Source organism: Scardinius erythrophthalmus (assembly GCF_964197995.2).
Source record: "Scardinius erythrophthalmus genome assembly, chromosome: 17".
Lineage (NCBI taxonomy): Eukaryota > Metazoa > Chordata > Actinopteri > Cypriniformes > Leuciscidae > Scardinius > Scardinius erythrophthalmus.
This window is the reverse complement of record NC_138237.1, coordinates 21,900,542-21,914,346: the sequence shown is the minus strand read 5'-3', so window position 1 is coordinate 21,914,346 and position 13,805 is coordinate 21,900,542. Positions and strand designations below refer to the sequence as shown.

The following is a 13,805-nucleotide window of genomic DNA, read 5'->3' as shown; positions in this document are numbered from 1 at the left end:
ACCTCCATAGCCTCTCTCCAATGGACTCTAAAGCTAATGAACAAATTGATTAAGAAATAAATCTGTCAATCAGCCGTTGCTCTGTATAGTAGCTCCTCTTTCCAAGAGTTAGCATGGGAATCATTATCTGCAGCCCTCGTCACGTCACAGTGGGATTTTAAGGCTTTGTTCAGACAGGCAGAAAAAAAAAACGGATCCGACTCAAATCCGTTAAGGAAAAAACAACATGAATCTGATGTTTATAAGCATCCATATATGGTCTAAAATCCGATTAAAATCGGATTTTTGGAATGTTTTTTGAGTCTGACCGATGCCAGATTTCAAATGTCTGTCATTCGTGACATGACGCACATGTAACATCATACAAAGTGCACAATATTGAATTTAGTCATGTAGAATACGTTCATTTTGCAGTATGTTCATCAGTTGCCTGACATTATATAGCATCAAACTAGTCTTTGGCAACCGATGCACATATAGATGATGTTAACCATCACTATTTGAACAAATGGATCCAATTTTATTAAAAGATCAGATTTGATAACTAAATTGGATTTGTGTGCAATGTGAACAAAGCCTACAAAGTTTCAGTCAGCTCACTCTTTTAAAATTAGCCGTAAATTTTCTTGCAGCCCAAGAAACGTTGCCAAAAAGTTTTACTGTGAGCATTTAACAGTGTGCGTAGTTAGTTCAAGTTTTACGTAGGACTTTTGACAACTATATATTTTGTTGAATTGGTTGGAACGACATAAAGAGTCGGCAAATGAGTCAGTTTTTTGTAATCAGCTTGAAGATGTACACAGATTTCTTCAAGTGTATGCAACTAGTCTCGGGCTCTTAAGGAGTGAGCATTATGCGGGGGTGATTTGTGTAAACCTCTGTCAGTTTACACACCAACCTTGTATTTACTGAACTGTAAACATAACAAGTGTGTAGCTTCAAGTAAATTTATGTGCACTGGAGTAGTACTAACATTGAATCTAATTATGTTATACCTTGAAAGCCTTGGCTCACGTTAAAGAGTCCAGTTTCCCTTACGCACGCACTTTCAGGATTTCAAGCGAACTCTTTGGGCAAAAAAAAATCAACATTAAGACTTTTAGACAATATAATTTTGTAATTTAATTATTTTTTATAATTTATAATTTTTTAAATAATGTAAAATAATTGTAAATCTGTTCTTTTACTGGAAAAATGTCATTCTATGCATAAAACAAACTACAGAAATACAGATAGATAGATAGATAGATAGATAGATAGATAGATAGATAGATAGATAGATAGATAGATAGATAGATAGATAGATAGATAGATAGATAGATAGATAGATAGATAGATAGATAGATAGATAGATAGATAGATAGATAGATAGATCGATAGATCATGCTGACTTGACCTTCAACACAATATGGATGAGTGCTGCAGATAAGAGTCCATTTCTCAAACAAAATAGTTCCTTTATTTTCATTTTCTTCCCTTATTCTAATCTAAGTTCTTCTCCTTGTTCCATCTGGCCTCTTTCCCGTTGTCTTTGCTGAATTATTTCCTCCCCTTTATTTCTATCCTTGCACGCTACTTTACCATTCTTCTGCTTCACCAGTGTGATTTCTGCATCTGTATTTGATAATGGTTTAAATGAAATGCAGTTTCTCTTTTGTTTTCTGTTCTTAATATTACCAGGCTTGGACAAACTGAATCCTAGTGCCCTAGCATGCCAAACTGCATTAGTACCATAATTAGGTTGTTTATATGACCTCTCCCAATCGTCTGTTCTTTGCTTACAAACACAGCCTCTGTTTTTCCTTGAAAATGATCCATTTTATGGTACGAGTAAACTAGGCCCTCTATGAAGTCACGTTGTGTGCTTAAATCACATACTCAGCTCTGTTCCTACTAGCACAGATGAGGCCCTTCAGAAATAATGTTCTCCTCCTCGCTCTGAGCGAACGACAGCTGGATTGTTTCATTATTGATTATGAAATATTTCTCCCCTAACTAGCCCCCATCCCTCTCGGACACACATTCTCTTCCTTTTGGAAGGTCTGTGGGACCAAACCAAGGCCCATTTCCAAGGGAAAAGCAGAAGGCTGTGGTTTGATATTTGAAAAACATGTCCTTTTGAATTGAACCAAACATTCAGTGTGTTTTATGAGAAGTTATGCTTGATCTACAGCATGTGTGGCATAATGTTGATTACCACCAAAAATAATTCGACTCATCCCTTGTTTTCATTTTTTTTTTAAATGGGTTGCCGTGAGGCACTTACAATGGAAGTAAATAGGGAGGATTTAAAAGCCGAAATGAGAGGCTTACGTTAATTCTTTAGTTAAAACGTGTGTATTATTTGAGCTGTGAAACTGCAGTCAGTTTATGGATTATGGCATGTTATGGCAACAAAGTTTACATAGAAATGGTTATTAAGTAATCAAAATCATGTTAACATGCATAATGTTTTAATCATGGGACCGTGCTATTGAAACAGTGAATATTTTAATGTTTCTACGAATGTCCTCATTTTTTTAAAGAAAAGGAAGTTTTTTTTGTGCTAATCAACATTATACCACAAATGCTGTCTAATAAGCTTAACTTGCACTGTATCCAAAATATGCCTTTTAAAGCTTGCTAAGAATCCATGCTTTGATTGGTTATGAATACATAAACTATAACTGACCAAGCCAAACAAAGACCCTGATGATTATATCTGTGCCTCCATGTAATCACCTCTTAAACCAATTTGCCCTGCATATTCATCCACATTTCAAACGTCCTCTTGAAATGCTGTTTGAGCTTGTAAATTGAGCTGAATTACGATGCCCCCCAGTGGAGGAAGGCATCCATGGACTCTCAGAAATCATCAGTGCCCATTGGGAGATTGTTCAGACAGCCCGTTTCCCTCACGTCCACGATAATGATACGCATTATTCCTCGCGCAAGCAGTTTCCACTGCTGAGCTGGTCCATTAGAGCCCGTGCTGAGGCCTGAGCCTCGTTCCCATCTCATGATTAATCCTCATATCCACGCAGTTAATGAGAGCGTACGGGATCTGAGTCACGCTAAATGCCCGATAGGAAGAACATGTTAATCCGGGCCGTACATGATATATCTCAGACACTATGAAATGAAAGAGGACCGCCGCAGCAGTGGGGACTGTTTACGAGAGAGTTTAGAGCCAGCTGTAGTTTTAATTGAGACTGATAGTTGTTCTCTGGTTTTCTTGTGTGTGTGTGTGACAATGTGCAGAGGCAGAGGAGCTCTATCAGAAGAGAGTCCTGACAATCACTGGCATCTGTGTGGCTCTTTTGGTGGTGGGCATAGTCTGTGTGGTGGCCTACTGCAAAACCAAGTAAGTATGAGGCGATAAACAACGATCTAAGCTTAGTTTAGAAATTCAATTCTAAATGTATTACTGTAGAAAAAAAATTTTGACCTAGACTGGCCTAAAAAGTGTACTCAAAAAGATTTTTTTCACACTGAAATCACCAATCAAAGTTGGTAAGTAACTTGTGCTCTTTAAGGTTGCATTTATTTGACACAAAACATATAGGTAAAAACAGTAATATTGTGAAACTATATAACCATATGATGCTGACATTTTCAGCGTCATTACTCCAGTCTCCAGTGTCACATGATCCTTCAGAAATCATTGTGATATGCTGATTTGCTGCTCAAGAAACATTTATAATATTATCAATGTTGAAAACGGTTGTGCTGCTGTAGTATTTTTGTGGAAACTGCGATGAATGGAAATAGGACTGTTTTGATAAATAGAAAGTTTAAAAGAACATCAATTATTTTAAAACAGAATTTTTGGTAATATTATAAATGTCTTTACTGACATTTAAAATCAATTTAATGCATCCTTGCTGAATTAAACTATTCATTTACATTTTACCGTATTTGTATTACAGTAAAATACGGTTTGGTAAATGGTAAAACTACATTTGCTTTGGAATTAACTCAACTAATTTTATACAAAGTTAAACATATTTAAGTAAGTGTGTTTTACATTACATTATAAAATATCAATTCAAGTGGAATTTATTTTAAAGAAAGACGGTCTAGAATCATTTGTTTGCAGATACCATTTGGTTTAATATTTTATCATCGACTGAAATTACATTTTTAAGTGTGGCAAAATACATTTTGGCGCCACTATACAGTAAATAAATAAATAGAACTTAGCTTAAAATGAGCATTAAATCCAGCTGCGGCATTGCAGCATAGTGAGCTTTTAAATGTGACGTGATGGTTGTGATTCTGGGCCGATGTCTGAGAGAGTGACACTGCCTCACTGTAGCCTCCCCCCCAGGAAACAGAGGAAGAAGATGCACAATCATCTGAGGCAGAACCTTTATGTGGATCATCCTAACCGAAACCTGGCCAACGGACCCAATCACCCAGGCCCAGGTCCTGAGGAGATACCCATGGTAGATGTACGTCACTCTTCTTAATAAATGTGATTGGTTGTGATGTAGTATCTTCTGTCTGTAACAAAAGAGCTCTTTTTTTTTCTTTCTCAATCGCAGTATATCTCCAAAAATGTACCGGCAACTGAGAGGGTCATTAGACACGGAGAAGAGGCACCTTTTCCTGGCAGCCGGCAGTCTTCCAGATCCCACAACTCCTCCACCCGGGCTCATTCCTCCACTCACAGGTACATTCCTGATAACGTGGCATGTTTGACCAGAAATGAGCAGAGGATTTGTGTGTGGATTCATCATAGCCAGGGGTCACGGCCCATGTCAAACGTCTACTTTCATCGCATTCAGCATTTTTTTCCCCCTTTCCTTTCACCCGCTAGGTGTGGAATCCGAGTCAGGCAGCCATTATTCACCCCTTTTAGAATCAAGTCGCAGGTGTGAGTGAGTGAGTGCAGAGAAACTCAGAGGTTATACACCATGATCACCTCGCAGGGCTTCGACTTCACGCTTTTCACTCAAACTGATCCCTGCACACATATGGGTTAAACCAGTGGTTCTCGGTTTGTTCTGTCATGACTCCTTTGAAACAAAAACAGCCTTTGTGTGCCCCCAACATTTTCACTTTCCGTTATCAATCAGCCGTATTGTTGCAAAATATTGTTGCCAAATGTATACTTCTTGAATAAAGTGGAATTATTTGGAAGATGGTAATCTGTCAAAAAGCAAATAAGCAATATTAGCAATGTTATTATGGTTTTATTGTGAAAAAAAATCTTTGAAAAACTAAATTGCCTTGTCAGTTTTTACTGTAGTGAATAATGAATTGCCTAAAACTTGAAAAAAAGAATTAAATTATCATCACTGGATATGCATGATCTTTTGTAAAGTTTGTGTTGCCTTTTGCCATAACTTATTCACCACCCTTGCAGTGTTTTCTTCATTAACTGAAATATTTTTCTTCATTGAAATAAAACTTTTTTAGTAAATATTAGGTGAAAAACTTAAACTAAACATAAATTTGAAATGTTGCCTTTAAACTATTAATATATATATATATATATATATATATATATATATATATATATATATATATATCTCAAAATTACTAAAAATTCAACTAAAATTTAAATATAAAAATAAAAGCTAGTTCGAAAAAAATATATAATAGTATATAAAAAATAATAAAATTACACTTATTTGATGTCGTTCCAAATCGTATTTTTCCAATTCGTAATTTCATCTGTGGAAAACCAACGTAGACGAAACATGAGAGGATTGTGACTGACTGTCCACCTCCAAAAAGCACATAAAAGTATCATGAAAGTCGCTATATTCTGAGTCTTGAAGACAAAGGAAATCTAAGAACTAGCCTCCCGTTCCCCCCACACTTTGAGAACCTCTGGGTTAAGCTTTTTCTGTCCTGCTTTCTTTCCTTCCCTTTTCTTTCATTCTTTTTCTCTCTTTCTGTCTTTCTCAGACATGAAGGGAGAACGTGGAGTCTGGAGCGAACAGACAGCGTCCTCTCCGACTGTCCTTCCGACATGATGTCGTCCTCAGTGGGGACCAGTAAATGCAACAGTCCTGCGTGCATGGAGGCTCGGGCCAGACGTGCCGCACACTGTGGCTTTACTGAGCCCCACCGGCCGGCCCTGCAGTACGGCGACTCGTTCGACTCGCTTGGGGACTCTCCGCATAGCGACAGGTGCGCAGGAGCACCCCCTCTCTGCAGCCATGGCACTGAGAACCATTTTAGTGTGTGCAGTAAGACTCTGCATTTCAGTGCATGGTCTCCTTTACCCCGGGAGATTGGCACGGGTGGCGTGAAAGATTCAATAGCAAATTTCACAGCACGTACCATCAGGGTTTGGGTCGTTTGGAGGGGTTTGGTGGGGTCTAATATAATTTAATTGAATTAAGTAAATAAAAGAAATCTAGTGAGCTAACTATAATAAAAAATTCTAAACAAGAATATATAATATCTGACCCTGGAACACAAAGTCGCACGGGTTTATTTGTGGCAATAGCCAATAATACATTGTATGTTTCAAAATTATAGATTTGTCTTGAATGCCAAAAATAATTAGGATATTAAGTAAAGATCATGTTCCATGAAGATATTTATTAAATTTAAATTAAATTAGTAAATATATAAAACATTTGTTTTTGTGAGTGAATGCAGCACAATCGTGAACATAAATGGACAACTTTAAAGGCGATTTTCTCAATGTTTCGATTTTTTTGCACCCTCAGATTCCAGATTTTCAAATTGTTGTATCTCGGCCAAATATTGTAATATTCGAACAAACCATACATCAATGGAATATACATCTCAATTTTAAAAAAATTGACCTATGTGACTGGTTTTGTGGTCCAGGGTCACATATATGTAATAAAGTATAATTACTAGGGGTGTAACAATATATTGTGTCACAATATACCGCAATACAAAAATGCAACATGTATCGTGGATAGTGACAATATGTATCGTGGATAGTTCACCCAAAATAAAAATTACCCTGTGAGAAAAAATTGAAGTTTTCAGAGTCAGTACTACATTAAAGGCACAATATGTAACTTTTTTGCTTTAAAAATAGCAAAAATCACTATATCTATGTTATATATATTTTTTAGTTGTGTACTTACATTATCCCGACTGTTTCCAACAACTTTTAAACCAGGAGAAATTTGTAATTTAATTCGAGAAACGTCCCGTTTCTTTATTTCCGTTTTGTCGCCGTCGTTTCCGCTCGTACTGCCATAGTAACCAGAGCCCTCTGATAGTAACCAAAGCGAATAACGCGGACAACTTTGTAGTTCGCAATGTCTATTTGCACGCTGTTGTTGTTTCGTTCAAACATTATTGACCATGGCAAGCAGATTTTGGATAAAAAAGGAGAACTAAAACGAGAATCAATATCAGCGCGGCGTTTTCGAGATGCCGAGAGCTCCCATAGACAGTATATAAACGAGAGCTCCACGTCCGAGACTTCGAACGCTCCTACATGTACTTTATTAAACAGGTGAGCACATTTACATAAAACTAATTAATGTTTTATAGTTCAACAATGATAAAATGTCAGAATATGATCTGTATGTTATTCTAATGTTGATCTAGCTTACTGCTAAGTTAGTCTGATACAGACAAACTAACACATACATTTAAACACATTCAAATGCAGTTTAGTGTGCTAGTGTAATGTTAGACCAAGTGAAACAGCGCTGCATTACCTCACAAGTTTAATTTGTCTAATAAACTGACCTGTGAGTTGTAATTCTGCATGTAGTTCGGTAGAATGAAATGTCCATATTCCTTTTATTATCCGCGGGACTCGCGTCGCGTGTGGAGCTGATAGCTGTCTCTTAGCAATCCCGACCTGCTTCATATCACAGTCATGATAAAAACATTGATGTATTCAGTCATCCATAAACATTATTAGATTGGTCGGCTTGACGTTGACGACAAGATCCATAATTCTTAGCAAATGTTGCGTCATCAATCTACGCCTTTGTTATTGTAAATAGGTTAGCGACCCCTAGTGGCGAAAAATTCCATACTGTCTGTTTAAACTACAATATATTATGTTGAATATAATGTATAATAATGGGGGAATATTAGTGGGTCCTGATAATGCTTATGTTATAAGTCTTATATTACTAGTAAAAAGTGGCCTACATTATTTTAAATATATCTAGTCAGTGACAGAGTGCAAGCATATTCGTCTAAAATAATTCTGTATTTTCAGGTTCAGAATCATGAATATATTTATTCTGGTGTCACCATTGTCCAAGCCTATTAATTTACACCCACAATGTTATATCAAATTTAGCATTTAATCAACAGTACATTTTTCTCTTAACCTTTTATTATATGTCTTGGAGTATCGCAATAATATCGTATAATGAGTTCAGTATCGTGATATGTATCGAATCGTGAAATTAGGGTATCGTTACACCCCTAATAATTACATATTTAAATATTTATTTTAAAATGTTTATATTATATCTATATATATGAAGAGTTCAGATGCAAAAGCCTCTAAGTGCCACCTGAAATTTTCTTCTAGAATGATCATTTTTATCAAGCTCGTATATTTAAGTTCAGTAATTTCACTTAAATGGCAATGAAAATTACCTATTAATTGTCATTTAAGTGAAATTACTGAACTTAAATATACAAGCTTTATAAAAATTATCATTCTAGAAGAAAATTTCTGATGGCACTTAAAGGCTTTTGCATCTGAACTCTTCATATATATATATATATATATACATTTAAAATTATATTATATATAATGAAATATATCATATTAAAATGTTATATTCACATAACATTATAATATTATATTTATATATATATATATATATACATTTTAATATTATATATAGACATACACATACATTTCATTAGCCTACATATAATGTAATATTACAATTTTATATATGTAAACACTTTAATATATCATATAAATATATTTTTTACAAATATAACATATCAATAAACATCCACATATTTAGTTTCTTGTGCTGCGTCAGCCACTAGCGCATCTGATCAAAACCTCTCCCGATAAGAAAGCTGACCCCTCAAAACTCACTATACAAATCACACACTGTGTACCATGACGAATATAATAGTAAAATTCATTGCGCAAATTGTGCAGATGCTCTGGCCCAGCTGAGAATGTCAGAGAGGGAGTCAGGGTCAAGCAAAACTTCGCTGCTCCAGATACGCAGTATTTGTATCAAGGCAGAGAGAATCTAGCCCACGGCCAGCTGTATTTACAGTTATCTCTCGCCTGCGAAACGCCCACACCACCATGTAAGGGCCAAAACAGGAGAATTTATACCGTGAGGGGTTCATTAAGTCAACAAGAGCCGAACAACACATTATCTCAGGGGTGAAACAGGTCTCTGGTGTTCTGCTCTGCACTATTTCCCTCTCTACCTTCTCTCCTCCTCTGCAGCTGACTGAGCTGTTGTGCATACGGCTATCTGCCCTCAGGCTCCGAAAAACTGTGACCGAGCAGCCAGTGTTAATTTATCTGCTCCAGTTTGACTGTGGCCTCCACTCTCAGGGCACGCTCACTTTAACTCGCACAGCACAGGCCAAAGGAACAAACGCAGATAGCGACTTTTTTTTCTTCTCTGTCAAAGGCATCAGGGAAAATGACCCGCTTACATGATTAAGTGTAGCAAGATGCACGCTAACGGAAGGGAACTTGTAAGGCAAGCTTTGTCATCCATCTGGTGGCGTGCTGCAGTAACAATGCTTAGCCTAGACTGGGAGGTTTGACGTGGCCTCATTTGTTACTGTAGCACGCATGTCTGCTGTCGTTTGCTATTGAGCTTTCAGCCGCCGAGTCTTAGTGTGCATACTATTATTTTTCTAGTGCCATAGCAAGGTGGGCGTAAATTGATGCAACTCTGCAAAAATACAAGACAGGAGCACTGCGAATGAGCAGCTAACACAGAACAGGGATCCCACACCTTTAGATTAGTGAATTGTTCATGTTGTTCACAGTGCAGGAAGAATTTTAATCATTTCAGAGAGGTTGCACTCAAAAATCAATTTCTAGTCAGTATTTAAATAAAAAATATATATTCAGAAATTCCCATCATTTTTTTAGGATTTAATGAATTTCATGATTTTTCCAGATCTGAATTTTTTTTTAAAAATCTAGGTTTTCAATGACCGTGGGAACTCTGAAAGAGGTTCTCAACCTTGAGGTCGCCCACATGGGGTCAGGCACAGGAGATTTCTGTGAAATGCATATAACTTATTTTGTGATTTTTAATGTTGTTAGCATACGTTTAATAGTCAACAGTTAGACCTACCGAATATATTATTTTGTGCTTAAATTCGTTCAAATGTACGGAGCCCCGCACATGACATCCGGACAAAAATATATGTACATCGTGGCCACAAATTAAGAATTTGTACAAATTACTATATTGTGTGCATGATTTACATGATTTTTTCCCCGCATGTCATGTGCGGAGGTCCATACTACGGTATTAAAAATTAAATATATAAATTGTAGGCATATATAAATTCAAAAGTTTGAGGTCAGTAAGATTTTTTTATATATATTTTTACTTTTTATTCAGCATGGATGCATTAAATTGATCAAAAGTGACAGTGAAGACTTTTCATTGTTACAAAAGAATCTCGCAAAAATGTATCATGGCTTCCACAAAAATTGTAAGCAGCAAACGGTTTTCAACATTAATAGTAATAAATGTTTCTTTAGCACCAAATTAGCATATTAGAATGATTTCTGAAGGATCATGTGACACTGATGAATGGAGTAATGATGCTGAAAATTCAGCTTTGCCATCACAGGAATAAATGACATTTTAAAATAGATTTAAAAAAATCTAATATCAAATTGTAATAATATTGCTATTTTACTGTATTTTTGATCACATAAATGCAGCCTTAGTGAGCATAAGAGACTTCTTTTAAAATATATATATTATTTATAGATCCAACTTAGATATACAGCAGAGATAAAAATGCCCAGTGAAAAAGCATTTAGTCTTTAGAATGTGATTTGCTATTTGTGAGATCCTAAAGTTTAATTCTGTTTGGGTGAATGTCAGACCTGTAAAAAAAAAAAAAGAGTTGTGGACCCAAAAAGTTGTGAACCCCTGAATGCAACTTCTTTCTCGGTGGTGGGTCCCTTTGTTGTTATCTGTACTTAAAACCATTGACTGATGTCCATATCTGTTCCACACAACCTTCTCTTCTCCCGCTCTTCTTCCTCTCTCTGTCTCTCTCTCTCTCTCTCTCTCTCTCCCTGCCCTTCTCTCGCCACAGGTACGTGTCAGCGCTGACCACGCCGGCTCGCCTGTCTCCCGTGGACTTCCATTACTCACTGCCCCCGCAGGTGCCTACCTTCCAGATCACGTCTCCCAACGCCAACCACGCCATGTCTCTGCCCCCCGCCGCACACGCTCCCTACCCGCCGGAGGAGGACCAGCCGCTGCTGCGGCGCTACCAGGTGCCACTGCACGAGGCACGGGGCCACGAGCCCTACCGGCAGCAGCAGCGCGGCAGCTACCTGCGGGACAGCACGGGCAGCCTTCCCTCCAGCCCCTACCGGCTGGCTCAGGAGGAAGAGTACGAAAGCACCCAGGAGTACCTCTCCTCCATGGAGCAACCAAAGAGAAGCAGTCGCCGCTGGCGCAGGTCCAGACTCAATGGCCACGTGGCGCCACGCGGCTACCAACCGTCCCGGGACTTGGGCTCACGCACCTGCCTGTCGGACAGTGATTCGGAGGAGGAGGAAGGTGAGAGCACGCCCTTCCTCAGTATGCAGAATATGAACGCCGCCGAGCCCTCCGCCCTCTACAGGCCCGTGCCCGACACACGGACTTCTCACGCCCAGAGCGGGCGGCACGGGCCACGCGCCAACACACAGACCAGACTGACGCACTCGCGCCCCAAACTGGACAATGCACCCCACTAGAGAGACCACCACCTATCCACAAAAAAAAAACAAAAAACAAAAAAAACGATCTACTATAGACATGCACCTATAAGAAATATTTTTATTTTATATAACTGACAGATATTATAAACAAATGAAATATTTATTTTCATTTTAGCAAAAGTTGTCTACTAGTTAACAGCAAAGACTTTTTTTATAGGGAAAACTCTATTTATATGTACATTTTGATTTACAGCATAAAAAAGATGTGCCAATTTTTTCACAACTTAAAAAAAAAAAATAGAGTAATATTGTGGTGCCTTTTGCTGTATGCTGATGCCAGAGGGCCAGTGGAGTTTTTTGTAGCCTTTCTTATACGGACGCCTCATTTTTTATACTCGTTTACTCTTTTGTTGTCTCTTTTTTGCCTTTTTCTTTTTTTTCTTTACTTTCCTTTCAAGGTTGTGTTTTTTGGGAGCTGACCCCCATTTGAACTGTGACATCCCCCCTCCACCGTCATGCAATATAAACCACTCTAACATAAGGTGTACGTTTACATGAATTTGATCCACGGAGATGTGTTTATGATCATGTTGCTTTACCAACAGGAAATCAATGACAAATGCAACCGGGGGTTCGTAAAAAAAGTGGTGTGTGTGCGTGTGTGTGAATGTGAGCGACCAAAAGCGAGAGGCCTCGGAATGACTGTGGCTCTGAGAAATATGCTGCTGTTGTCTAGAGTTACACATGTGGGCAACTGATGTCGTCTTACAGATGCACTGCCTTGATTTGCTTTGCATCCCTACAGGGTAAGGTTTGTCACACGGGAGCCTTCTTTTTTCCAAAGGGGATTGTGGGTTAAATGTGAGTGGGCCGTGGGCCGGGCTGTCAGTGCTAATAGCTTTTGACAGATAACAAAGAAATAAAGAACATATAGTCTCTCCCACTCAGCCCACTTTCCCGTCACTCAGTCGAGTCGCCCTCATTATCAGCACATCCATCCAGTTAGAGTGGCCAGCGGGAGAGATAGACGGGAGGAATGGAAGGCCTCACAGCGTCTCAGGACTTCATTCCACTCCACATCTTCATCTAGCGCAGGACTGAAGAGAGACTGACACCAGACTGACGGATGCGTCCCCTCCATCGTTTGGTCCTGGTACATTGGGACAGCAAGAGTAAAGGGGCTGTTCACACAAGACACGTTCTTGTGCTATTTTTACATTTTTGCTTTGTTTGAGGCATTCCATTCAACATCAGATGTGGGAAATTCCTACTTTATATTTCCGACTTTGATCATAAATGCCCAACCCTTGAAATATGATGCATAAAGAAACAAATTGCAATTTTGGAAATGTATATATGTGCACTTATTCTAAATAATAGAATAAACAATGTATGTGTGTGTATGTATATGTATGTGTATATACACACACATAGTTTTATTTTTTAGACAGTGTCAAGTTTAGTAGAGCGAATCAGTATCAGTTAAAAATGAAAATAATGGACCAATCAAATGAATCTAGGGGTGGGATAAGCATATTTACATTTCACAACAACTTATATATATATATATATATATATATATATATATATATATATATATATATATATATATTAGAATGTGTCCTGTGTGAATAACCCTGAAAAGTTTCTGTGCAGAACACACAATCATGTACACACACAAACACAGTCTCAAATGACAAGACAAATAGCTGTGAAAATTATTAGGGGTCATTAAAATGCCAAAATATGCAAACTTTATATTCTACTTGCGTTCCAATGCATTTCATTTTTAGTGTGTAATGTTGAGGCTGTTTGTTTACCTTTGTTTTTTAACTTCAGGTCAGTTTTTTTCATTAGGTCCATATATTTCATAATTATTTAATATATTCACATTTGCTCTAAGTGCTACACCAAATAGTGCAGGTCGTTGTAATTATTATTTTATCATTAT

At 37.7% G+C, this 13,805-nt stretch overlaps 1 protein-coding gene across 29 annotated transcripts in view; it reads left to right on the top strand.

Annotated features, from left to right (window-relative positions):
* nrg2a (neuregulin 2a) overlaps positions 1 to 12,800 on the top strand; it is a 117,966-nt gene extending 105,166 nt beyond the window's left edge. For 6 of the 29 annotated variants that reach the window (XM_081391647.1, XM_081391651.1, XM_081391660.1 and 3 more), the window contains 4 exons: positions 3,241 to 3,343; positions 4,298 to 4,433; positions 4,527 to 4,654; positions 11,239 to 12,794. In XM_081391647.1, coding sequence (XP_081247773.1) covers positions 3,241 to 3,343; positions 4,298 to 4,433; positions 4,527 to 4,654; positions 11,239 to 11,890 — 1,019 coding nt within the window. In that variant the 3' untranslated portion in view covers positions 11,891 to 12,794. Of the gene's footprint in view, positions 1 to 3,240; positions 3,344 to 4,297; positions 4,434 to 4,526; positions 4,655 to 5,898; positions 6,124 to 11,238 lie in introns of all 29 variants that reach the window. The other 23 variants (XM_081391661.1, XM_081391659.1, XM_081391649.1 and 20 more) reach the window with 7 other exon arrangements.
* The last annotated feature ends 1,005 nt before the right edge of the window (positions 12,801 to 13,805 follow it).